The sequence below is a fragment of the Hevea brasiliensis genome, chromosome 14 (assembly GCF_030052815.1).
Source record: "Hevea brasiliensis isolate MT/VB/25A 57/8 chromosome 14, ASM3005281v1, whole genome shotgun sequence".
Classification (NCBI taxonomy): Eukaryota; Viridiplantae; Streptophyta; class Magnoliopsida; order Malpighiales; family Euphorbiaceae; genus Hevea; species Hevea brasiliensis.
The window spans coordinates 29996674-30022628 of record NC_079506.1 but is presented as its reverse complement, the minus strand read 5'-3'; the positions used below and the strand labels follow the sequence as shown (position 1 = coordinate 30022628).

The 25955-nt window shown below is 32.3% G+C and overlaps 1 protein-coding gene across 1 annotated transcript; it reads right to left on the bottom strand.

Moving 5' to 3' along the window:
* Nucleotides 1-4879: 4879 nt before the first annotated feature.
* Nucleotides 4880-6411, bottom strand: LOC110656492 (F-box/LRR-repeat protein 25-like). Its single transcript, XM_058134886.1, has 3 exons — nucleotides 5479-6411; nucleotides 5122-5297; nucleotides 4880-4919 (listed from the first exon to the last, which is right to left on the bottom strand). Exons 1-2 carry the CDS (start codon nucleotides 6385-6387, stop codon nucleotides 5124-5126), a joined length of 1083 nt encoding a protein of 360 aa, XP_057990869.1. The 5' UTR covers nucleotides 6388-6411; the 3' UTR covers nucleotides 4880-4919; nucleotides 5122-5123.
* Between the last annotated feature and the right edge of the window lie 19544 nt (nucleotides 6412-25955).

Below are 25955 nucleotides of genomic sequence, written 5' to 3'. Positions count from 1 at the left end.
GGAAAAATGGGTGAACAAGAGTGAGCGTTCAACTCATAGAGTAATATATTGATTTTTACAAATAATTTCTATAACAACCTAAGTCTAGTGCATCCCTAAGAATGAATGCAACACCTTCACACAGTTCAGACAGGTCAAGCCATACTCACATCAAAGGCAATCTGAAACACTCACACATCTGTGTGTCAATTCATACTCACACACATATATATATGGAAGCAAATCCCCTATACAGTTCTCTTAATTCCAATTTCTGTCAGCGAGATCAACTCAAAACTGAACTTTCTCTTAATATCCAAATGTGGAGGCCAGTGAGATCAACTCAAAGCCATGCCTACCCCAACTTTTCCGTAATAAGGATCGGGTCCCAGCGAGTTAAGCTCCAGTTGCGTTTACCTGTCCTATCCATATGCATATACACAACTCATACATACCAACTCACACACACAGCTCCAGATCGCCATAAAGCAACAATCACAACAACATCATCAAATATAAATGCAATACAAGGCGTGCCTAGTAAATAACTATTTACATATATCTATAAGTGATGCATGAACATGCCTTGAATACATAATAATATTAAAATTATAAGTAAAATCAATATCTATTCATAGTACTTCACAAATTACTGTGGCGACTGGGTGGAGAAAGAAGGCTGACTCGGCTCACCTAAAGAATTACATTATAAACTAATCAATATTTACTTAAAACAAAACTTTGAAGAATTAAAGGACATCTTAAGTTTTGTAAAAAATCCAACAGAGTTCCCCCTATACCTAGGACCTACCTAACCTGCAAAATGATCTAAATAACACTTCTAAAACACATCTCCCATATTCACATCCCATCAATATTATATGGCTCCTCTTGAGCCCTCCAAAACAGTCAATACTCACAAACTTAGAAAATTACGTTTTAGTCCTTGAAACTAACATTCTTCAACAATCATTCAAACGAGCTTTAAAAATTCTAAAATTTTACCCTGCGGTCCTTAGCAATATTAAAAAGCTAATGCAAAAGGAATTATAATTTTCTAAGCAATATTATAAAGCTAATGCAAAAGGAATTATAATTTTCTAACTACCCACGGATATTTTATAGATTTTTATTCTAAACCCAATACTATGAAATTGAAGAAACTTAGAGTTCGGGTTTATCTATGCCAATTCTGAAGTTTGGAACGCGTCTGGGGCATCTGAAAAAGATGGGGCAGATTATAAATTTGATCCGATTCTGAAGCAGCTTCGACAGCCTATTTGCTCAGCCCGAAATTGTATATTCGGGTAACGGTTGAATTTCCACAAAATGAAAGTACCTACGCGAAGCCCACAATACCAGGGGTTAGAATAAAATTATTACAAAATTAAATAAGCTCATTTGAAGCTTGAAAAAACACTGTGTGGGACCTATCAAATTTTTTGTGTCGAAAAATTTTGAAATTTATATTGTCGCTAAACTCTTGTCGTATGGAGCACGCCGGTACTCTCGGAATCTCCGTGGTGTCCCCAGTTTGAGAAAAATATAGCCTAGAGATTAAAATGGGCTAAAACTTCCAGGGTTAAAATTGGACAAATCGCTCGATAAAAATTTGTGATCTTGGTGTTTATAAAAAGCTTTCAAAGTATAGATGAGGTTTGGGATAAGACCCAGTCCAATTGGTGGTCGGATTTTGACCGGGAAGCTGGACGATCGAACGCACATGTAAGGGACTTCTAGCATGTGTTTTCAGTGTTTTAGGAGGTGGCCGGCGGCGAGGGAGGGCTCAGGCTGGTCACCGATGAGTGGGGGAGGGTGGAGAGGTTGCTGGCCGGCGAGGGGAGGAGAGAGGAGAGAGAAAATGTGAAGGAGAGAAAGGGTGTCAGGCGCGTAGGGAGAAAGAAAGAAAAAGTGGTTGGGCCGATTATATTCGATCGGTCCGATTCAGCTCGGTTCGATTTAGCCAATTCGATTCAGCTCGGTTCGATTTAGCCAATTCGATTCAGAATACTCAAAATTGAATTTTTACTCTGCTCTGAGATAAAAAACAAGGCTCAAAAATTTCAAAAAAATTCTAGAAAACTTACAAAAATTTGTGAAATCCAAATATGATTTTTAATTTGCCACATGGTCTTTAAATTATTATTTTTTAATTAATGAATTTGTTTTTTTAAGAAAATTAAACCTAATTTTTAAAATTCAGAAAAATTCTAAATAAATTTTCATAATATTTAATATAATAAAATAATAATATTACATATAAAATAATTATTTAAAAATTAAGGGTGTTACATTTAATTCCTCACTTCAAGTGTACTTTATGTCGGCTCTTATGCTAACCTAATCTTCTCTCTTTGTGTTTTATCTTATGAAAAAAATTTCTATATTTGAGCTAAATCAATCCAAAACCTTTTAACAAATTCTTTTTTTTAAGGAAAAAATTAAAATAATAATATTTTAGTAATAAAATATTAATTTTATATTTTAAACACTAATAATATTTATTATTTACTAAAATAAAAGAGAAAAAAGAAAACTAAAATCCCAGCCCAATACAAATCCAACTCTTCATCTTCAAATCCATCTCTCAACAACCTATAGAGAATCACTAAGCAAAACCTATAGAGAAACACTAGGCAAAAGTCCATTTTAAACCTTGAGAAATTAGCAAATAGTCATTTAAGTTATGATCAAATCAAATGGGCCAATTAAGCTCTTAAACCTTTTAAAATAGCTACTTAAACCATTAAACTTTTAAAATATCTCAAAAAATTCCAAAACCTTATCACCCTTAAATCTCCACTAAAGAGTTAAAAAGAAAAGGACATTTAAGCCCTTAACCAGTAACCCAATGGCCATTTAAGCTCATTGAATAAATAAATTTATTTTTAAAAATTAAATTTTAATAATTATGTTTATAGATAAATTATTTTAATTTACATTGTTATTAAATAAATAAAATATTTTTATAAAATCTATAAAATAAATAAAATATTATTAAAAAATTTATAAATATTTAAATTAAAATTTATTAACAAGCATATAAAAAAAATCCTTTACTTCAACCAAACACAAAAAGGAATTCAAATTTTCAATTTTTTTTTTCTCATCAACCAAACACTAAATTTTCACCTCAAAATTTCCTTAAAAATTTTTTAAAGCATCCTCAAAAAAAAAAAAAAAAAAAAAAAAAAAAAAAAAAAAATATATATATATATATATATATATATATATATATATATATATATATATATATATATGAATGCGGGCAAACTTATCAATGGATTAAAATACCTTTATTTATTAAATAATTAATTTGGAGAATTATTATTTATTAAATAATTAATAATTTTAATTGAGATATATAATTATATTAATTATTATTTTCTTTTGAGTTATGGAGTCCTTTTAATGAGTTTTAAGTAAATAATTAGTGTTTTCTTTTAATTAACAATCTATTTTATTACGTGAACACTTTAACAAAGTATTTAATAATATATTTTGTAATTTAAGCACAATTTTACTTTATAAGGAAACTTATATTGGGCCAAAGTTAAAGCTAAGAAAAAAAAAGTCGACAAATAAAAAAAAATCTTAATGAATATTTTTTTATAAATAATGAATATTTTCTTATTAAATATTGTTATGAAATATAATATTTAATGGTCATGTTTATTTTCATAAAAATATAATATTTTTAAATACATTAATTGTAATTATATTTAATATTATTAATGATTACATTATTATTATTATTATAAAAAAACAAAGAATAACTTATTGCTATTAAAAAAAATTATGGAAATTAGAGTTATTAGTTTGAGAGCAGCTATCAACTTATTTGGCTAAAATTTATAGCTAATGTTTTTTAGCGTTGATATTTTAAATAACAAATGTTAAAATTCTTTTAATTAAAGAATAAATTTTTTAATTAACATAATTTAATATCTTAATTAAATCTGATATGAATTTTCTCTATCTTTTTACCTATAAATAGTTGATACATTCTGCCATTTGACACACACTAAATATTTTCTTCTCACCAAGCATTCTCATCTAATTGCCTTTAAATCCTCTTTTAATTTGCTCTTTTATTTTTATTGTTTCTTTTAAGAGTTATTAGTCTCGATTTATAAATATTATTATTTTTAATTCTTATTTTACTTTTTTCACCCATTAAGCACAATAAAATTCAAATAAATTAATTTTTTCTGTAAAAAAAGAGTTGAATGGAAACAAATTATGAATTAAATTAAAATAATCAAATAAAAATTAATATTATATTATAGTCAATTAATATAAAGTCAACCTAAATTCTTTACATAAAGTCACTCAAATACACAATCTACACTTTTTTATATAGTTAATATAATTTTTTCCTAAAAAATTGAGAGTTATTTTTCAACTCTTCACTATAAGGAGTTAGCATTTTTTTTTTTTTCATTTTCTTTTCATTTACCTTTTTACATTAGATTATTTTCCTATTTTAATGAAATAACTATATTTTTTTCAGCCTAAAAAAGTCAAATATACATAAAAATAAAATTGCATCGAAAATTTGATTACAAGTAACAATAATTGAAAATATTAACTAAAGCCAAATTAAAAAATAGAATGCGTATAATAATTTGATTAATGAATCAAATGTTAAAATAGTTCAAATTTGTAATCTTATTATATTAGGCAAGAATTTAATGTCACCAAATTTATTTGAACGATGTATTATTAAGTTTTAAATTGTTTTTATAAATAAAATAATGGTACTATATTTTAAATAAAGTAATTACATAAATTATTATTAATTTATGTATAAAAAGAATTAAAAAATATATTTTTTAAATAATTTTGTCATAAAGTAATTTAAAAAGTTAAAGATTAATGAAACGGTGAGGATCACAAGTTAAAATTTTAAGTGTTGGAGGCTGCAGAATGCAAATGGTCTAGGCTTGATTATTGAGGCCCATGAGAGAAACAAAGAAAAAGAAAAATGATTAGCTTTATCTTTGTGACATGAGGTGAAGGGGCAAATTAGGGGATAATTTTTGGCTTAAAAAATAGCATCATTATCAATAAGAAGAAATAAAATCACAAGTAAGTGAAGCATAATATCGAATACAATAAAAGAAGTAGATATATGAGTACCTTCAAGATTTGACGATTATAAGATCAGCACCAGATGAGTCACCATGCAAGTAGCGCATAACATGAAAAGGCATCTTTGATGATTTAGTATAGTTGGGCAAGCACAATTTTAAGGACTTCAAATTAGTAAAGGGGCAAAGTTGTTTTTCCAGTAAACCAGGAACGAAAGTAAGGACCTAGGCACATGAGACACCAAAATCCAGGTGAGAGAATAGGCAAACTTCAGGAGTTGCAGTGCAAACAGATTAAAGATACTTGTAAGCCTTTGATTGTAGTTACACACAAAATGCAGAGTAAACAATTTATATATATATATATAAATCATAAAAATAGTGTAGTTTATGAAGATGTCTATACCTCAATTGTATTATAATGCAGTTTGACAAATTGCACATTATGGAATCCTCGGAACAAATTGATCAAATTCATATTGGCATTTTCCCCGTCGAACGATGGATAAACTCGATAAACTGCAATATCCACAACATTAAGAGAAGGAAAATTGACCTCACCAAAAACCATAGGCCCTATCCAATGATATATAAAGAAGTTGAGTTTTGGAGCAAAAATTTCAATCTTTAACTGCGGGCAATATGCATTCTGAAGTCCATTCTGAAGTGAGAGGCTAAGTAATTGCAACCCAGATATTCTAAGAGACTTTGCGCTTCCAAAGTTGCAACAGATTAGGCTTAAGTTCTTCAAATTGGGACAATTAACAAAAGGATCAAGCAACTCATCAGTTTGATCAGAAACGGCAAAAGAACAATTTTCCAGATGCAATGAATTCAGCATTGTAAAAGAAGCAAATGACAGTGGTAAAGTACTAAATGAGTTCAAATCCAGCGTTTCAATAGATTTACAATTGAGAAGTGCGTATGGGAAGCTTGTGTTTGCCTCCAAGTGAAGATGCTGAAACCTACGGGACACAACGCAGCTTATAACCTTTTTCATTAAGGTTTTAGCCCTCAACCAAAGCCCATAACGAAAGTGAAACTTGCCACCAAAATTGGGGTTGTCACGCCGGATAGGCAAGACTTGGAGAACGAACTTTTGAAAATGCCATTTTGGAGAAAAGGATTCATAGTCAAAATTGAGATGAGGAAGAGAAACCCAAAAATGTCTCCATCTCTTTGACAGCACACAAGTTCGGATCGCTTGTTTAGTGTCGACAAAAGAGAAGATGTGATGAAGAATTGAGTCCGGTAAATTGCTCAACCTGTCTCTGCCCTTTCTAGCTTTCTTCTTTCTCACATCGGAGGAACACATTCTGCTTTCACTCTGCAATTTTGTCTGTCTCCTACTATCACTCTTCAGCTTTTGACTCTTCTGCTGCTGCTGCTATAATTGGGCGAAGCCCAACTCATCTGGGCAATGATTTTTAGAAATTTTAAGGGCTCAGCCCTTTTCATGAATTGAGTGTTTTAGGCTCGGTTACTATAGAAGTTCCTATCATTACAAAAAAAAGTAAATTACTGTTACTTTTTTTTTATTTTAATAAAACTAAATATTTCATCCTTGTATTTTAAAAATATATTATTTAACTTATATATTTTATTTCCATTAATTTATTTTATCTCAATTAATTTTTTCGTTAGTTAATAATAATTAAACTACTATTTAATTATTATATTTTAGTAAAACTAATTAATTAATCTTTATATTTTGAAAAAACATGTTAATTAATTTTTATAATTTGACTCCGTTAATTATTTAGTCCTATAATTATTTTTATACCTAAACTACCCTAATCCTATCACCCTTATTTCTCTCTTATCTCCCCTTATTTTTCTTTCTCTATATTTCTTTTCCTTTACATGCGCACCCTTCTCCCCTTTATTCGCTATTTGTGTTCATCTATTGATAAAAATAGTACAAGCTATCTACACAAAAAATTTAATCAATTTCCTTAAATTTATAAGTAATAAAAAAAATTATTTCTAGTAGAAAAATAAAAAAATGATGTCTAAACAATTGAAAATATAAAAAGAAATGTAAAATTAGATTTAGTCTCTACATGATAAAATTTCTATTTTTATCTAATAACATATTTTTCAAAATACATGAATCAACTAATTAGTTTCACTAAAATAAATAGACTAAATAATAGTATTTTTCGAAATATAAAGATCAAATAATTAATTTTCCTAAAATAGCAGGACTAAATAATAATTTAAATAGCATGAATAAAGAAAAATTTGACAGAAAAACTAAATAATTTAACAAAAATAAAATACATATACTAAATTATATATTTTTCAAAATACAAGATCTAAGTAGTTAATTTTATTAAATACAAGGACTAAATAATAATTTCTCATAAAAAAAGGATATACTTTAAAATAGTTTTTTTTATGATACTTAAAAATAAATTTGTTTTTTTTTATGATACTTAAAAATAAATTTTACATCAAAATAATTTGATACAAAATTACATGAATATAGTATAAAAAAGTGTTTAATGTACTGTTATTTTTAATTAGTTTTTTACTATTTAATTTTTCATAAATATATTTTATGATAAATTTATATATTAATTATAATATTTAAATTTATAATTTTTAATAAAATTTCAAATTAAATATATTTTAAACTGATATTATTACAAATGAAAATGAAAATGCATATAATTGACAGTAGTTTATTATTATTATTATTATTATTATTATTATGGTATAAAAGTGGAAAGGGATGAATAATGAGATAGAATAAGAATAATAATGGTAATTTGATATTATAATAATAAAAGACAAAATTTTAATTAATATTAAAAAATATTATATTTTAAATAAAATAGAAATATCTTAAAATTAAAAAAAATAAAAAATCATAAACTAATTAAAATTGATTTATATTTTTTATGTTAAAAATTAACATAAAAATTTAAAAACTAATTCACATTAATTATCAAAAAAATTACGTTTATTTATTTTAGAAGAAAACTTTTAGAAATAAAATAGTTAAAAGTCTATTATAATTAGTATACTGTATATAAAATGTTTTTGACCATCATCTATTAATTTGTGGTATTTTTTTTTTCACAAATTGTATAATAATTATTCTTATTCTTATTAGATAAATTTAGAATTTTTTTGGCAAAAAATTATCTTATAAAGTTTAATATCTTAAAATTCTATACTCAACTTAACTAAGCCTTTATCCCAAAAATTTGGAATCGGCTATATGGATTCGCTTTTTCCACTCTAAACGATTTTGGATTAAATCCTTAGAAACGTGTAATGCTTCTGGGTCATATTGTACTACTCTCCTCCAAATCAATTTAGGTCTACCTCTTTTTTTCTTTCTATCCTCTAACCTAATGTGCTCTACTTGTCTAACTGGAGCCTCCGTATGTTTAAGCTTCACATGAACAAACCACCTCAATCTCCCTTCCATCAACTTATCTTCAATTGGCACCACTTCTACCTTTTCTCTAATACTCTCATTACGGACTTTATCTAGTCTAGTATGACCACTCATCCACCTTAACATTCTCATCTCTGCAACTCTTATCTTAGACGCATACGACTCTTTCAGTGCCCAACACTCACTACCATATAACATAGCCGGTCGTATGGCTGTATGGTAAAATTTTCCTTTCAACTTATTGGGAATCTTATGATCACATAAAACTCCCGTGGCACGTCCACTTCAACCATCCGGCTTTAATCCTATGACTAACATCCTCCTCACATCCCCCATCTACTTGAAAGACTGAGCCTAGATATTTAAAGTGATTACTTTGGGACAGTACCACTCCATTCAAACTAACTCCTTCCCTATCACCAGTTTGGCCTTCACTGAACTTGCAATGCATGTATTCTATCTTCGTTCTACTTAACTTAAAACCCTTTGACTCTAGAGTACTTCTCCAAAGCTCTAGCTTTCTATTGACTCCTTCTCGTGTCTCATCTATCAGAACAATATCATCCGCAAACATCATGCACCAAGGAATACTCTCTTGCATATGTTTCGTCAATTCATCTAAAACTAATGTAAAAAGGTAAGGGCTTACGGCTGATCCTTGGTGTAATCCAATTGAGATCGGAAAATCTCTTGTGTCCCCTCCCACTGTGCGCACAATAGTAGTTGCTCCTTCATACATATCTTTTAATACTTGTATGTACCTAATAGATACCCTCCTTTGTTCTAACACATTCCATAAGACATCTTTTGGAACACTATCATAAGCCTTCTCCAAATCAATAAAAACCATGTGTAGATCTTTCTTTACATCTCTATATTTCTCTATCAAGCTTTTAATGAGAAAGATCGCTTTCATAGTTGAACGACCGGGCATGAAACCAAATTGATTAGGAGAGATAGAAGTATCATGACGTAGTCGATGCTCCACAACTCTCTCCCATAACTTCATAGTATGACTCATGAGTTTAATTCCCCTATAGTTTGAGCAACTTTGTATGTCTCCCTTATTTTTAAAAATAGGTACTAAAATACTCATCCTCCATTCATCAGGCATTTTCTTTGAGTTTAGAATCTTATTAAATAATTTAGTTAACCATGCCACTCCCATATCTCCCAAACACTTCTACACTTCAATTGGTATTTCATCGGGTCCACAGGCTTTTACCTACTTTCATCTCTTAAGTGCTTCCTTTACTTTTAAAGATCTAATCCTTCTAGTATAATTCAAATTCTTTTCTATTATTCTATAGTCTATATTCACGCTATTACCATTTTGACTATTATTAAAGAGATCATTAAAATAATTTCTCAATCTTTCTTTAATGTCCTCATCTTTTACCAACACTTTTCCTTCTTTATCCTTAATGCACCTAACTTGATTAAGATCTTGATATTTCTTTTCTCTCCTCCTTGCTAATTTATAAATATCTTTCTCCCCTTCTTTAGTTCCAAGTTTCTCATATAACTTTTCAAAGGCCTGTGCTCTTGCTTGACTAACTGCCTCTTTTGCCTCTTTCTTTACTATCTTGTACTGTTCATATGCCTCATTATTATCACATTTAGGTAATTTCTTATACCATTCCCTTTTTCTCTTCACTGCCTTTTGTACTTCCTCATTCCACCACCATCTATCTTTTGAGGGTGGTCCATGTCCTTTGGACTCTCCAAGTACTTTTCTAGCTACTTCTCTAATATTTGATGCCATCTGTATCCACATATCATTGGCCTCCATACCCAGCTTCCATACTTCGGACTTGAGAAGCTCATTTTTGAACTTCACTTGCTTTACTCCTTTGAACTCCCACCACTTTGTTCGAGCTACACTATTTCTTATGACTTTACTTGAATTGTTCCTAAACTTGACATCTAAGACCACCAACCGATGTTGACTTGTTAAAACCTCTCTTGGAATGACCTTGCAATCCTTGCATAGAGCTCTATTTGTCTTCCTGGTTACGAGGAAGTCGATTTGGCTTCTATGTTGTCCACTTTTGAAAGTCACTAAGTGTGACTCTCTTTTTATAAAGTAGGTATTTGCTAGTATTAGGTCGTATGTCATAGCAAAATTAAGGATGCTTTTTCCCTCTTCATTTCGACTGCCAAAACTAAAACCTCCATGAACATTCTCATAACCTTGTCTATCACTTCCTACATGTCCATTCAAATCTTTACCAATGAAAACATTCTCTTCATTCGGTATGCTTTGCATTAAATCATCCATATCTTCCCAAAACTTTTGTTTACTCTCACTGTCTAGTCCTATTTGTGGGGCATAAGCACTAATTATATTTATTGTTTCTCCTTCTAGTACTAGCTTTACTAATATAATTCTATCTCCTACTCTTTTCACAGCTATTACTGCGTCTTTCAATGTCTTGTCTATGATTATGCCCACTCCATTCTTGTTTCTCTCCTTTCCGGTAAACCACAGTTTGTACCCTGAATTACCCACTTCCTTACTTTTCTCTCCTACCCATTTAGTCTTCTGAATGCAAGCAATATTCACCCTTCTCCTTTCCAAGGTATCCACAAGCTCCATTAATTTTCCTGTAAGTAATCCAACATTCCAAATACCAACCCCGATCCTCCTCCTATCCTGCTCCTTCCTAATTGGTCTCCTTCTATGATATCTTCTATTGTTTTCTATGTCTATCTTGTGTTCTGTTCCACTATCTGTTCTACTATCTATCCTATGGGCTAACTTTTTTACCCACACCCGTCCATGATGTGGGAACCCTTGCTCACTTAACACCACACCCGGGCGCCGGCATGGTGCGTCGCTTTCGGTGAATGCCCTACACCCTTGCATATTTCTCACTACACCTGAGCTTCGATGTAGCGCCTCATTAGTAGAGGACGCCCCAAAATTTATATCATTTGAATCCATATCATAAGGTGTGACGAAATTTTTACGCTGGTTATCACCTATCGCAACTCTCCTCCTTTATCCGGGCTTAAGACTCTTAAAATTCTATAAACTTAGGAATTTCCATATTTAATGGACTCTTTTTTTATTAATTAAATACTAAATAATTAAGAAACTACTTGTGAATAAAATACTACACCACATAATAAATTGCAATTTAGTGTATATATATATATACATGTAAATTTATAATATATAAAAAGTGGAAGGGACTATCATTAGAAGATGTTGATGTCATCATATGAATTTTCAAAAAGGGGAGAGAGCCACAAACCATACCAGATAATGGCTACTCAAAGACTAAAACAGAACCCCCCTTCATACGAAATAACAACCATTGGTTTTCTAGACCATATATGTGGAGTTTTGTAGAACAACCATAACCATTACTATTACCATCATCCTGCTCAGTTAATGTTTACTGTAGCAGATCAGTTGGATGAGGCTAATGACAATTATAGAACTTCGTTTAAAACAGTTTAAACATTTTGTATGAAAAGGCTAAAGGTAACCATTAGACAGCTTCAAGTCTTCAACTGTTGTAGAACTTTATTTGTAAGCAGCTTCACATCACATCCAGGATTCAGTGGAAAAGAAAATTCAATATTTATCACAGCAGTTCAAAATAAATATTTTTCACATATAGGCATCTTCATGCAAGAAATCCTTCTCCAAATTCAATCACAAATTAGCCTTTACAGAAAGAAATCAACATTTTTCACAGCAGTCCAAAATAAGCTTCAAAATAATTATATAGGCTACAGAATATAATATCATTAACAGAGAAGAATAATATTAGCTAAGACTCATTGATCTAAGGTCATCTAGAAACTAAGTTATTCTTTAATAAAATGTGAAGGCAAGATGCCCACGATACAAAATTCTACTTATTCTTTTCCCTAGGGAAAATGAAGGTATCCTTTTCGGCACATGGTAAAATAGAATGAAGAACAAATTTTCAAATCAACAAACACATCACACTAGAAAAAACCACAGCCCAGCATAACTAATTGAATCCAATTAAGGAAACAACTTGCTATGATTTACACAAATTGAACAGAAATTCAAGCTTTACTACCAAAGAAATATGCAAAAAGCTTACTTAAAAACCAGAAAAGCTAATACATGAAGATAATTTCAATATGGTAAAATTTAATATCAAATCAGCATTAGCTTATGAACACAAAACTGTCAAATACTAGTCAAGAAAGCCGACGTACCAAAGCCAAAGGAATACCAACTTATGGCTGGAAGGACACTAATCAACCAATGGGCTATTCCATCAAATTTGCAATATCTTAGCCGGTAGTATCTCTTCTCAGTCTTAAATGAACTCCACTTGTAGTTACCAAGGTAGACTTTAGAAGAATTTTCAAGAAATGCAAGCACACAATCACATATGACAGATTAAGGCCATATGCCGGAGGAATAGCTTCAGTGGAATGGTCATATGCATTTAGATAACTATTAATGGTCAGAGCATATAAAATTAAGGAGTGTTGTGTACGTATGTTTTCTTTAGAATTAAGATTGCAAGGTTTAAGGTTATCCTATTTGTTAAGGACATTAAGCAGTCCCTTTTTTTTTGGTCAAGATTACAAATTTCATTTGTGCTTTCTGATCTATTCAAATATTCAGCCCCTATTGTAATATTAACTCATACTTTTTTCCTTTATTCAAATATTCAGCCATTTTTCGTAAATATTATATTTAAAATGATTTTTTGTTCATTCAAATGCTCCCCCTCCCGATCTTCAATATATATATAAAGAAATAACCAATAAAAGAATAGCTAGTAGGACGGTGAACAAGAAAATTTTACTGTGTTGTTAGTAGTAATTGTAATTTTACTGTGTTGTTATTAGTAAATGTTGGCAATGATTGCCAACTTTATAATGCATAAACTTTTCTTGAAAAGATAAAAAAGGTGGACTTTTTTCAAATCTTAAAAGCATGTACGTTTTCAGAATGCCCAAAATAGGGGTAAAGGAAGAAAAAGAAGCGAAGGACTCTTTGTATTGTACTCTTATAACTAGCAGTGTTTTGTGCAGTGCAAATGGTGTAGGCAGACTAGGTTATTCGTGAGGTGAATGAGTAAACCATAATCCATAAAGCAGAGTCAAATGTTCTAGTGGAATAATTCAACCATAGAGCAATCATAGTTAAGATGAAGACACAAGGAAAGGAAAAGCAAGCAGCAACAATGTCAAAATATTTCCTTTGTCATAAATAAGACAATATGGTCAACACAACTGGGAACAAAATTCACTTGTATCACAATTCACTTAAAATTATCAGCCTAAAATCACAAATGTTCATGCGCATTGAAAGCAAAAAATGATGTACTTATCTTAACTCCACAATCATACATGTTTTCAAAATCTCCAAAATAGGGGTTAAAAAAATAAAGAAGCCAAGGTTCTGCAATTAACCTTGCTCTTGAAAGGCTATTGTACTCTTATAACTTGTTTTGGAGGCTGCAGAATGCAAATAATCTAGACTAGATTATTGATGCCCTTGAGAGAATAAATAAACAAGTAAATAAATTGAAAAATTGCTGGCTTTGTCTTTATGAAATAAGGTAAAAGGGAAAACCATGGGATAGCTTTTGGCTTTAAAAATAGCATCATGATGCAGTAGAAGAAACAAAATCACAAAGAAGTAACTGAAGCATGATATAGAATACACTTTTCCAAAAAAAAAAAAAAACAAAAAAGGTAGATGTATGAGTACTTTCAAGATTTGATGATTACAAGATCATTCTTGATGATGACGATGATTTAGTATTGCAGGGGAAGTGCAATTTCACGGACTTCAAATTGTTAAGGGAGAAGGTTGTTTTTTTAGTAAACCGGGAACCAAAGTAAAGGACTAGGCACATGAACCACCAAAATCCAAATGAGATAATAGACAAACTTAAAGAGATACAAAGCAAACAGAGTAAAGATACTTTTAAGACTTTGATTGTTGTAAAAGGTTTATAAGTTACTTCAAAATATAGAGGAAACAGGAACATCCACATATTTAAGAGAAGGAAGATTGACCTCACCGAAAACCATAGGCTCCAAGCAATTACATTTATATCAAAAGGAAGTGACGCTTGGAGCAAAAATTTCAATCTTTAAATCCAAGCAAAATTTCCGGCTCCATCCATCCTCAAGTGAAAGGCTAAGTAGTTGCATCCCAGATATTCTAAAAGACTTTAGGCCAACAAAGCTGCAATTGGTTATGCTTAAGTTCTTCAAATTGGGACAATTAACAAAAGGATCAAGCAACTCATCAGTTTGATCAATGGCGGCAAAATGAATTTTTTCAGATGCAATGAATTCAGCATTTCAAAAGAAGCAAATGAACGAGGTAAACTTTTAAACAAGTTCAAATCAAGCATTTCAATTGATTTACTACTGAGAAGTGCGTCTGGGAAGTTTATGTATGCCTTCATGTGAAGATGCTGAAACTGATAGGACACAATGCAGCTTATGACCTTTTTAATTAAGGTTTCATCCACGGTCCAATACGGCTTACGGAAGCGAAACTTGCCACCAAAATTGGGGTTTTCATGGCCGCTAGACATGACTTTGCGAACGAATTTTTGAAAATCCTTTTCTCTTTTAAAGGATCGATAGTCAAAATTGAGGTGAGGAAGAGCAACCCAAAAATCCCTCCATCTCTTTGACAGCACACAAGTTTTGACTGCTTGTATAGTGTCGAGAAAAGAGAAGATGTGATGAAGAAGCGAATCCAGTAAATTACTCAACCTGTCTATGCTCTTTCTAGATTTCTTCTTTCTCACATCATCGGAACACATTTTGTTTTACTCTATGCAACACACTCTCTCTCCTTATCTCACTCTCCCGCGTTCAAAGATTAAGCCTACGTTTGGAAACTTTGTTAGAGAGGAAAGAAAATGAAGGAGAGAAGATAAGGAAGGAAAATAAAAGTGATGGAAAAGTTATTGGATTAATTATTTAAATAATGTAAAATAAAAAATTATTTAGAAAAATAACGTGAAATTGAAATAATTTATCAAAATAATATTTATTTATAAAAATATCAATTAAAAATGAAGATTTAACAGTCTAGATTTGCTTTGAAAAATGCCATCGTAAGTAGCATTTTCAATTATCATTTTTCTATGTGTGCATATGCATACAACGAGAATGTATTTTTGAACTGGCATTTTCAAGAGCACATGTTGATGCTGTCCAATTCTTAGAAATTAGAGAAATATACTCTGCTCATAAAATAGCTGAATGCGAATTTAAAAGAAGTAAAGGCATGTGAACAATTGAAGGAAAGGCATGTGAAAAATTGTTGTTCTCATTTACTCGATTGTCTATATTTTCTCCTTTTTTTTTCTGTGCTTAATTGGGTTGCAATCTCTACATTTGAATGCTTAACAAATCTTTTTCTTTAAAATATTATATGTAGATATCTAAAAGCACTTAAAGTCTATTTAAACTTTAATATAAGGAGAAGATGAAATTATAAAATAATTCGTTTCAACTTATTTATTTATAATGTAAATATTTATTATGATAGTTATGATTTATTATGTTGACATTTTATTTTTATAATTTTATTAATCTACATTATATTTTATAATTTTAGTGTCATAAATTTAACTTTATCATAGTTATTAAACAATAAAATTAGAAAATAAAAAAAATTTTATTTAACAGATTAATATAATTTTTTTATTTCATAATTTAAAAATATTATAAACTATAACTTTTTGATAATTTATGGAAAATTAAGAAAAAAAACACTATAAATTACGTTGAGATAAATTAAATAAGTTAAAAAAAATACATTGAATTAAAAAAAAATCTTTTAAGCATTCAACTATAAAAATTACAACTTAATTTAAGCAAAGAGAGAAGGAAAGAATATGGGTAACCAAAGAAATGAGGGCAATAATTTTTTTCACATGCCTCTCCTCTCTTTAAATTCTCGTTAGGTTGTAGAGAATATTTCTTCAATTTCCAGTGACTGAATGACGTTAGCCTATGCACTTTATTTGCTCTTAAAAATGCCAGTTGACTAACATTTTCAAAAAGCGACAAATTACTTTCAAGAGCAAAAGTACATACTCATTATATGCACATTAAATGATACTTAAAAATACTACTTGAAATGGGGTTTTCAAGAGAAAGCCTAGACCTTTACATCTTCATATTTTTAGTTGACATTTTTATAAACAAACATTATTTTAGTAAATTGTTTTAAAATTAAGTGATTATGGTAAAGCTTAACCACTTTCAAATCAACTGTTTGAATTGATTTACTACTGAGAAATGCTTCTGGGAAGCTGGTGTTTGCCTCCATGTGGAGATGCAGAAATCGACAGGACAAAATGCACTTTATGACCTTTTTAATTAATGTTTCATTCTGTGTCCAATGCTGCCCATAACAGAAGTGAAACTTGCCACCTAAACTGGGGTTGTCACCGCGGCTGGACAACACTTTGAAAGAAAATTTTGAAAATTTGCTTTTGTATTAAAGAATCGATAGTAAAAATTGAGATGAGGAAGAGAAACTCAAAGAAATCTCTCCATTTTTTTTCACAACACACAAATTTGGATTACTTGTTTAGTATTGAGAAATAAGAAGATGTGATGAACAATTAGGTCTGATAAATTGCACAACTTGTCTATTTCTTTGGTCTTTCTAGTTTTCCTTTTTCTCTCATCTAAGTTTGATAACAATGGATTGTTTGTTTAGTGTCGAGAAATGAGAAGATGTGATGAACAATTGGATCTGTTAAATTGCTAAAGCTGTCTATTTCTCTAGCCTTTCTAGCTTTCCTTTTCTGATAACATTCTCTCTCTCTCACTTTTATTTTATAATATTGTTATACTTATTTTACCATTATTTAAGTTTTATAATATTATAAATTTGTGATAAAATAAAATATATACCAATTAATATTGAGTTTTGATTAATCTAGTTAGAATGTATGGACCAGATGAAAAATTTACAAATTTTGACAAAAATAAAGTTTTAGGTTGCATTTTAAAGCATGAGCATTAATATAAATGGGGCTTAAAAAGAATTTTTAAGTACTTTAGAGTTTACAAAAGTGATATCACAACAAGTAAAATAATACTAAAAGATAAGTAACGAATATCGAGTGAACAGGCAATGGACAGTTCGAGCAAGACAATATCTAGACACTCGGATAAAAAAGTTACTCACCCAAAATCCCATACATACGTGGACTCAACCAGAGGAGTAGACTCTTAGTTCTACTCAATTATAGACTCCCAATCCTAACAGAAATCCACATCAAAGGCCTATATAAGGGCCATCAAGTATGTACATCACTCAATTCTACCCATTAATTCTATTATCTAGTTTTCATTACAGATCCAATTTGTCGACACAGCATACATAACCTGCCAGAAAGGGAAACAGTATCATTGGCGCTGTCTGTGGGAAAGATTACTTCAGTAATCCTTTCTCATAAAAAATAAATTCCATGATTGTTGTTTCTTCTTTCTCATTGTTACCATCATAACCTCAAACTCTTTACCCATGGAACCACCACTAATTCCTATTGACCCTCATACTGGTAATGGTACCATCAACGGTGCCACTATTGCTGAGAATACTAGTTGATGCAACGCATTAAGGAACTAGAAGCAGAAAACGCTGGCCTAAAAAACTAAAATGCCCAATTAGAAAATTCAAGAGCCCCTGAAAACAGTGCCATCCCAAATCCATAATAGCTGCAATAGTTAAAGGGCAAAGAAAAAGTCGGTGATTTTGAAGCAAATTTCACAAAAAGAGGCATCGACTGGGGCAAAATTAAAACCCTACTCAAAGTTTAAAACAATTTTGATCTTGATGAAGATTTTAGTGTGGGAGACTATTCTCCTTTAATGGATGATATCTTGGCTAAACCCTTTCCCCCAAAATTCAAATTGCCCACCTTGGACAAATATGATGGCAGATCTAAACGAAGGAGTCACCTGGCAAATTTCAAAACTATAATGCAATTATAAAATGTTAACGATTTCATCTTATGCAAGGTCTTCCCATCAACCTGATAGGACTTGCTCAGAAGTGGTATCAACACCTCTGCCCTAACTCAATCCCGACCTTCCAGCATCTAGCCTCAAAATTTAAGTAAAGATTCATCACTTGCATCGTACCAAAGAAATTGTTGTTTGACTTACAGAAGGTTAGGCAAAATTTGGGCAAGTCACTAAGAAGTTACATTGATCATTTTAATGTAGAAGCCATCCAGGTTGAGCAACTAAATCATAAAACTGCTTGTAAAGCCATCAAAAAGGGGTCCACCAATGTCAAATTCGTAGATTCCCTCATTAAAAATCCAGCTCATAATTATTATCAGCTCATGGAGTGGGCCCGTAAGTATATTCGCCTGGATGATGAAAAGCTTTTGTTAAAGCTAGATAAGGAAATTAGAACTGAGGAGAAGAAAAGCAACTCAGATAACATATCAAAATAACAAAGCAATTCTACTGATGATAGGGATAAAAGGCATGACAAATACAGAAATTACACTTCCCTGAATGAGTCTTAGTCTAGATTATTAATGTGGATACAGAAGAATAGGGAGTCAATCAAATACCCAAGAAAGTTGAATCCTACAACCTTAAACAAGTGAGACTAGAATAAATTCTGTAGATTTTATAATGATTTTGGCCACAACACTAATTAATGTAGACAGTTAAAAGATGAGATTCAAAGGTTGGTCAGGGATGGCGCACTAAGGCATTTCACTTGCCATACTCAATCCGATTTTGATAGAGATAGGAGGGAAAGATTGAAGCATAGACCGAGATAGGGTGATAATGAAGAACCCATTGGCACTATTAATTTAATAGCAGGAGGTTCCAATCCTGCTAAGCAAGATAAAAAGAGAAAGTCAAAAAATAGCTTGGACATGGCACTTGCAGTGGAGGAACTATGTCAGTCCCCCATAACCTTCGGTAAGGAGGATGATAAAGTAGCTCACCCATACTCTAACCCTTTGGTTATCACCTTTTGAATGAGCAGTATAAGGTGAAATGTGTTATAGTTAACACCGAAAGCTCAGTGAACCTCATTATTTTAGATGCATATGAGAAACTTAGTCTTTAAAGAAAAGACTTATCAAAAGTCCCTCATCCTTTAATGGGCATAAGTGACAAATCTGTGCCTATGTTGGGTATCACAAACATTACATAACTATGGTCATAAAAAATGAATAATTCAAAAGGGAGATGTATGCTGAGTTTGTCATGGTTGATATTCCTTTCTCTTACAATGCAATTTTGGGAAGACTAGTTTTGAATAACCATAGCATAATTATTAACATGGAGATATTGTATCTAAAACTCCCTGAGTAGGGGGAATTGTGGTTGTTTGAGGAAGTCAAAAGTCCACTTAGGAGTGTTATAGACAGTCTGCCAAAACCATATCCCAACTCTCATTCCAATTCGAGTTATTAGAAAAACTAAAGGAGAAAATAATTGTAGGGCCAGCAGATGATGTTAGTGAAGTCGAGTTGGAAAAAGGAAAGAAGGTGAAGCTCGGATCAGCACTCACCAGTCTAAGTAGGGACCCAGTAATCCAGACACTCCAGTATAAGATATCAACTTTTGCTTAGAAACTAGAAGACATGAAGGGAATAGATCCAAGTGTCATGACACATAAGCTTAATCTTGACTTAACAATCAAACCCATTCAATAAAAGAGAATGCGTTTCACTCTTAATAGATAGAAAGTGATAACCGATAAAGTGGCCAAGTTAAAAAAGGTAAGGCTTATTAAAGAAGTCTAATACCCAACCTTGGTAGCAAATGTTGTCCTAAAAAAAAAAGGCAAACGACAAGTGGAGGATGTGTGTTAATTTCATCAATCTAAATAAAGCTTGTCCAAAAGATCATTATCCCTTCCTAACAATTGATCACCTAGTGGATGCAACAGCAGGCCATGTAGTATGCTCCTTAATAGATGCCATTTCTTGTTACCACCAGATACTAATAGAGCCAAGTGATTCGAAAAAAATAGCTTTCATAGCAGATGAGGGTGTATTCTATTACAAAGTAATGCCTTTCAGGCTAAAAAATGCAGGGGTAACCTACCAAAGGTTGGTTACTGAAATGTTCAAAGACTTGATCAGGAAAATAGTTGAAGTGTATATTAATGACAAGATAATCAAAAGTAAGAAGTTGGAAGGTTATGCAACCAACATCACAGAAGCCTTTAATATCTTAGACAGAGTTGGCATGAAGCTCGACCTGAAAAAATGTACTTTCAGGATAAAAGCGAGGAAATTTCTTAGATACCTGATGTCAGAAAGGAGAAATGAAGCAAATCCAAAAAAAATCAAGGCCATCAAGGAGATGCAACTTCTAAAAACCATAAAGGATGTATAGAGACTAAACGGGTGAGTAACCACACTTGGGCGATTCATGTCATGCTCGGCCAAAAGATGGCTTCCCTTTTACAGAGCCCTCAAAGCTAAAAAATAATTCAAAAGAGGAGAAGATTGCCAAACAACATTCCAAGAACTGAAGGAATTCCTCACTTAGCCTCCCCTGCTAGACACCCCCAAACCAGGTGAAACCTTGTTTTTGTACTTATCTGTAACTAATGAAACTGTTAGTTCAATGCTAGTTAGGAAAAAATAGGGCGAGCAATATCCCATCTATTATATGAGCCAAGTACTAAAAAGGGGAGAATGTAATTACTCAGCTTTGGAGAAATTAGCTTTTGCAGTAGTTACAGCTACCAAAAAACTCAGACCATACTTTGAAGCTCATACAGTAGAGGTTCGAAGTTATTACTCACTTAGAAAAATCCTGCACCGACTAGAAGCCAGTAGGCAAGTAACAAAATGGGAAAATTATATAAGGGCATATGATGTTTGTTATGGCCCCAAACCAGCGCTCAAGGCACAAGCTCTAGCTGATTTTATAGTAGAGCTCACCCTAGTTCCCTACCCAAAACAAAATCTGAAGCAAGAATGGAAAATTTGGGTAGAGTGCAGCTAGTTTGGAGGGAGTAGGTATCGGTGTAATACTTGAAAGGCCTTATAAAGTAGAACTCCAATATGCAACCAAGCTAACATTCAAGGCCACCAATAACGTGGCTGAGTATGAGGCACTACTAAATGAGGCACTACTAATGTCACTACAGATTCTGAAGGAAATAAGGGCATCGCAGATAACCATACATTCTGACTTACAACTTGTGGTCAATCAATGCCAAGACAATTTCCAAGTGAAAGACCAAAATTTAGCCAAGTATGAGGTACGAGTGCTTCAGTTATTAGTTGATACACGAGCCAAAGGAGGGAAAATCAAGATTGTTCAAGTCCTTAAGGAGGATAATAGTGAGGCAGACAACCTAGCCAAACTTGCAGCAGCAGGCGAGCAACACTTAACTTGCCCAATCCCTTTTGAAGAGATAGAAGACCCAACAGTCCACCATGATGAAGCCTTCCCCATTGTCATTAGTGAAATATGGATGAGCCCTTTCTTTTTGTAGAAAGAGATGATTCTCCTTGATCTCAATTAATTTGTACATGGGTATATATATACAATTGATTCCTATAATTGTGTTCTTCTAATTAGGAGGAAATCCTAAATAAGAAATCCTAAATAGGAATACAGAATACATAATATACAGAGAAATAATATAGTGATTGACTTTCCATAACACTCCCCCTCAAGTTGGAGCATAGATGTTAATCATGCCCAACTTGTTACAAATGTAGTCAATCCTAGCTCCATTAAGAGCTTTTGTGAAAATATCTCCTAACTGCTCTTCAGTTTTGATGTGTCCTGTTGAGATGATTTGTTATTGAATCTTTTCACGTACAAAGTGACAATCAATCTTAATATATTTGGTCTGCTCATGAAACACCAGATTAGAAGCAATATGGAGACCAGCTTGATTATCACACCACAATTTCGCAGGCAGGGAGGTCTTAAAGCCTATCTCATATAGTAATTGAAGTATCCACATTACCTCACATACTGATTATGCCATGGCTCTGTATTCCAATTCAGCACTAGATCGAGAAACTACACTCTGCTTTTTGCTTATTTAAGACACCAAATTTCCTTCAATAAAAATGCAATATTCAATAGTTGACCTCTTGTCAACCTTAGATCTAGCCCAGTCGGCATCTGAAAAACATTCAACATTCAAATGCCCATGATTACCATATAACGAACCTCTTCCTGGAGTGCCCTTTAGATAACACAAGATTTGTTCCAAGGCTTCCCAATGAGCAATAGTTAGGGAAGACATAAACTAACTTACCACACTAACGACATAAGCAATGTCAGGACAAGTGACTGTAAGGTAGTTCAATTTTCCTACCAATCTCTTGTATCTCTATGGATCTTCAAACAACTCACTATCTCCTACTAACAGTTGTAAATTTGGAGTCATTGGTGCACTGCAAGGCTTAGCACCTAATTTTCCTGTCTCTGTCAATAGATCGAGGACATATTTTCTTTGAGATAAGAAAATACCCTTCTTACTTCTCATAACTTCAATACCCAAGAAATACTTTAACAATCCCAAGTCCTTAGTCTGAAACTGGGTTTGGAGGAAGGTTTTAGGAGATGAAATACCTACAGAGTCACTCCCAGTGATGACAATGTCATCCACATAGACTACCAGGAGAATTAGACCAGCCTCAGATTGCCTATAAAATACAGAGTGATCACACTTATTCTTTTGCATACCAAATTCCTGTACTGCTTCACTGAATCTCCCAAACCAGGCCCTAGGACTTTGTTTCAAGCCATAAAGAGACTTATAAAGCCTACAAACTTTACCTAACTCCCCCTGAGTAACAAACCCAGGTGGTTACTCCATATACACCTCCTCCTGAAGATCACCATGAAGGAAAGCATTCTTAATATCCAATTGGTGCAGGGGCCAATCATATGTAGCTGCTAAAGAGATAAACAAGCAAATAGAAATAAGTTTAGCTACAGGAGAAAAAGTGTCAGAGTAATCAACCCCATATGTCTGAGCAAATCCTTTTACCATAAGGCGTGTTTTTAACCTAGCCACAGAACCATCAGGATTTACCTTTACTGTAAATACCCATTTGCAACCAATAGCTTTCTTACCAGAAGGCAAAGGCAACAGTTCCCATGTACCATTAGCATTTAAAGCCTCCATTTCCTCTTTCATAGCAGCACACCAGCCAGGATGAGACAGTGCCTCAGCAATTGTATTAGGGATAGGAATAGAGTCTAAAGAAGTAACAAAACACCGAGAACAAGAAGACAATTGATTATAAGAAACAAAAGAAGAGATAGGGTAAGTGCATGAACGCTTACCTTTACGAAGAGCAATGGGTAAGTCTAGGTCAGAATCATGATCAGTATGAGGTACAGGATCTCCCAACGAAGTAGCTAGTGGAGGATCTGAGTAAGGAATCTCCAATCTCCTGGAATAAACATAAACAACGGGAGGTCGAGTAGGTCTAGAGACAGAAGGAACAGGTTGTGGGAGAGGACTAGACATTGGTTGGATAGTATATATTAAGAAATCATTCTCCTCCCCCTGACTGTCGTACACAGATGATTAAGGAAAGAATGGAGTGGACTAAAAAAATGTGACATCTGTAGAAACAAGATAACGATTAAGAGTAGGAGAGAAATAGCGGTACCCTTTTTGGAGCAGGGAGTACCTAAGGAAGACACATTTGAGAGACTTCAGATCCAATTTAGTAACCTATGGAAGAACATCATGCACAAAATAGGTACAACAAAAAATACGGGGTTCAACAGGAAACAAAGATTTTGTAGGAAACAAAGCAGTATAAGGAATATCCCCATTAAGGATAGAAGACGGCATACGATTGATAAAAAAATATGCCGTAGAAACTGCATCCGCTCAAAAGTGTTTAAGAACTTTCATATGAAAAAGAAGAGCACAGGTTACCTCAAGAAGATGTCTATTTTTTCTTTCAGTCATGCCATTTTGGGATGGGGTATCAACACAGGAAGACTGATGAAGAATGCCATTTTGTGTCATATAAGACTGAAATTGTGTTGAAAAATATTCTTTGGCATTGTCACTTCTTAATATGCGTACGAAAATATTAAATTGAGTTTTGATTTCATTACAAAAGGCAGAAAAGATAGAAAACAACTCAGAATGATTCTTCATTAAATATAACATGAGAGTAATCATCAACAAAAGTAACAAAATAACAAAATCCAATTTTAGAAGTAATAGAACAAGGACCCCAAACATCAGAATGAACTAACTCAAAAGGTGATGAAGCCCGTTTATTGACTCTAGACACAGAAGGCAAACGATGATGTTTTGCAAACTGACACGACTCACATTCTAGTACTGATAAAGACTGAAACTGAGGACACAGCTTCTTCATGGTAGACAAAAAAGGATGGCCCAATCTACAATGAGCTTCAAGAGGTGTTAAGGTACTGGAGCAAACAAGCGACCGTGTAACACCCCTCACCCGTCTACAGTATAGCCGAGTAAAGAATGCACATTCGGTGCCAGAGCACCCTATCTTATGCTGTCCTATTCACTGTTAATTTCAAAACTTTATTTGTTCAAAAATGGTTTAGGCATTAACGTTGTTTATTAAGTCTGACTAATATGGTAAATACCATATGGTTTCAATAATCATAATCACAGTCTCATTCATAATCACACTCAGCTCTTATTTCAAAATTTTCAATTTCATCAATGTACATAATTTGTGACTAATTGCATAAAATCACAGACTTATTCAATACAATTTCTTAATTTGAGTTACAACATAAGAAATAATTAAAATATACAAATATATTATATGCTTAATGTGAGCCCTATCTACATGCATTGCTGAGGAGGTGACAACCTTGAACTCTTTTGACACTTCTGCATATCTGGACTCCAAAATCTTAGTCGAAGTACCTGCGCGAGGAAAACAATTCTATCGTGCTAAGCATTTTTGCTTAGTGGTGCAATAGTATAACAAGAAATAATATATACAAATAAAGAAAGAAATAAATCATAATTCGGATATTCAGGGATCAATTTAATTTGGTATGGTATTCCTAGTATCAACTATCTTATATACTAGTTTTTTTCTCTTTGGAAGTACTTAGTTTATAACCTTTCAGTAAATATACTCAGTATACAAATTATTCTAACTATATTGTATTTTAAGTCTCTACGGTTTTGCAAATTGTATTTTTGTTATGTTTCTATTGTTAATCTCTTTTACTCATTTCATTCAATACTTAATTTAATTGTACTGAAATTTCATTATACTTAACTGCCTGAATTGAATAATGTTTTAATTGACTGCCCGTGTAGCCTATACACTGACTAGACTGGATAAACGGATATACTAGCTCTGGGTACCTAGTACCTCGGGCCGTCACACCATCGGTCACAAAGTATCTCCCGGTATGCAAACAGTGGATAAACTAGCACTGGGTACCTAGTACCTCGGGCTGTCACACCATCGGTCACAAAG

What these genes read in the sequence shown, in the direction of transcription:
- LOC110656492 (XM_058134886.1), bottom strand. Translation starts at nt 6,387, where the DNA reads ATGTGTTCCTCCGATGTGAGAAAGAAGAAAGCTAGAAAGGGCAGAGAC. An exon ending in TGCATTATAATACAATTGAG is followed by an intron (nt 5,298 to 5,478) that starts GTATAGACATCT and finishes TCATGTGCCTAG; the next exon opens with GTCCTTACTTTCGTTCCTGG.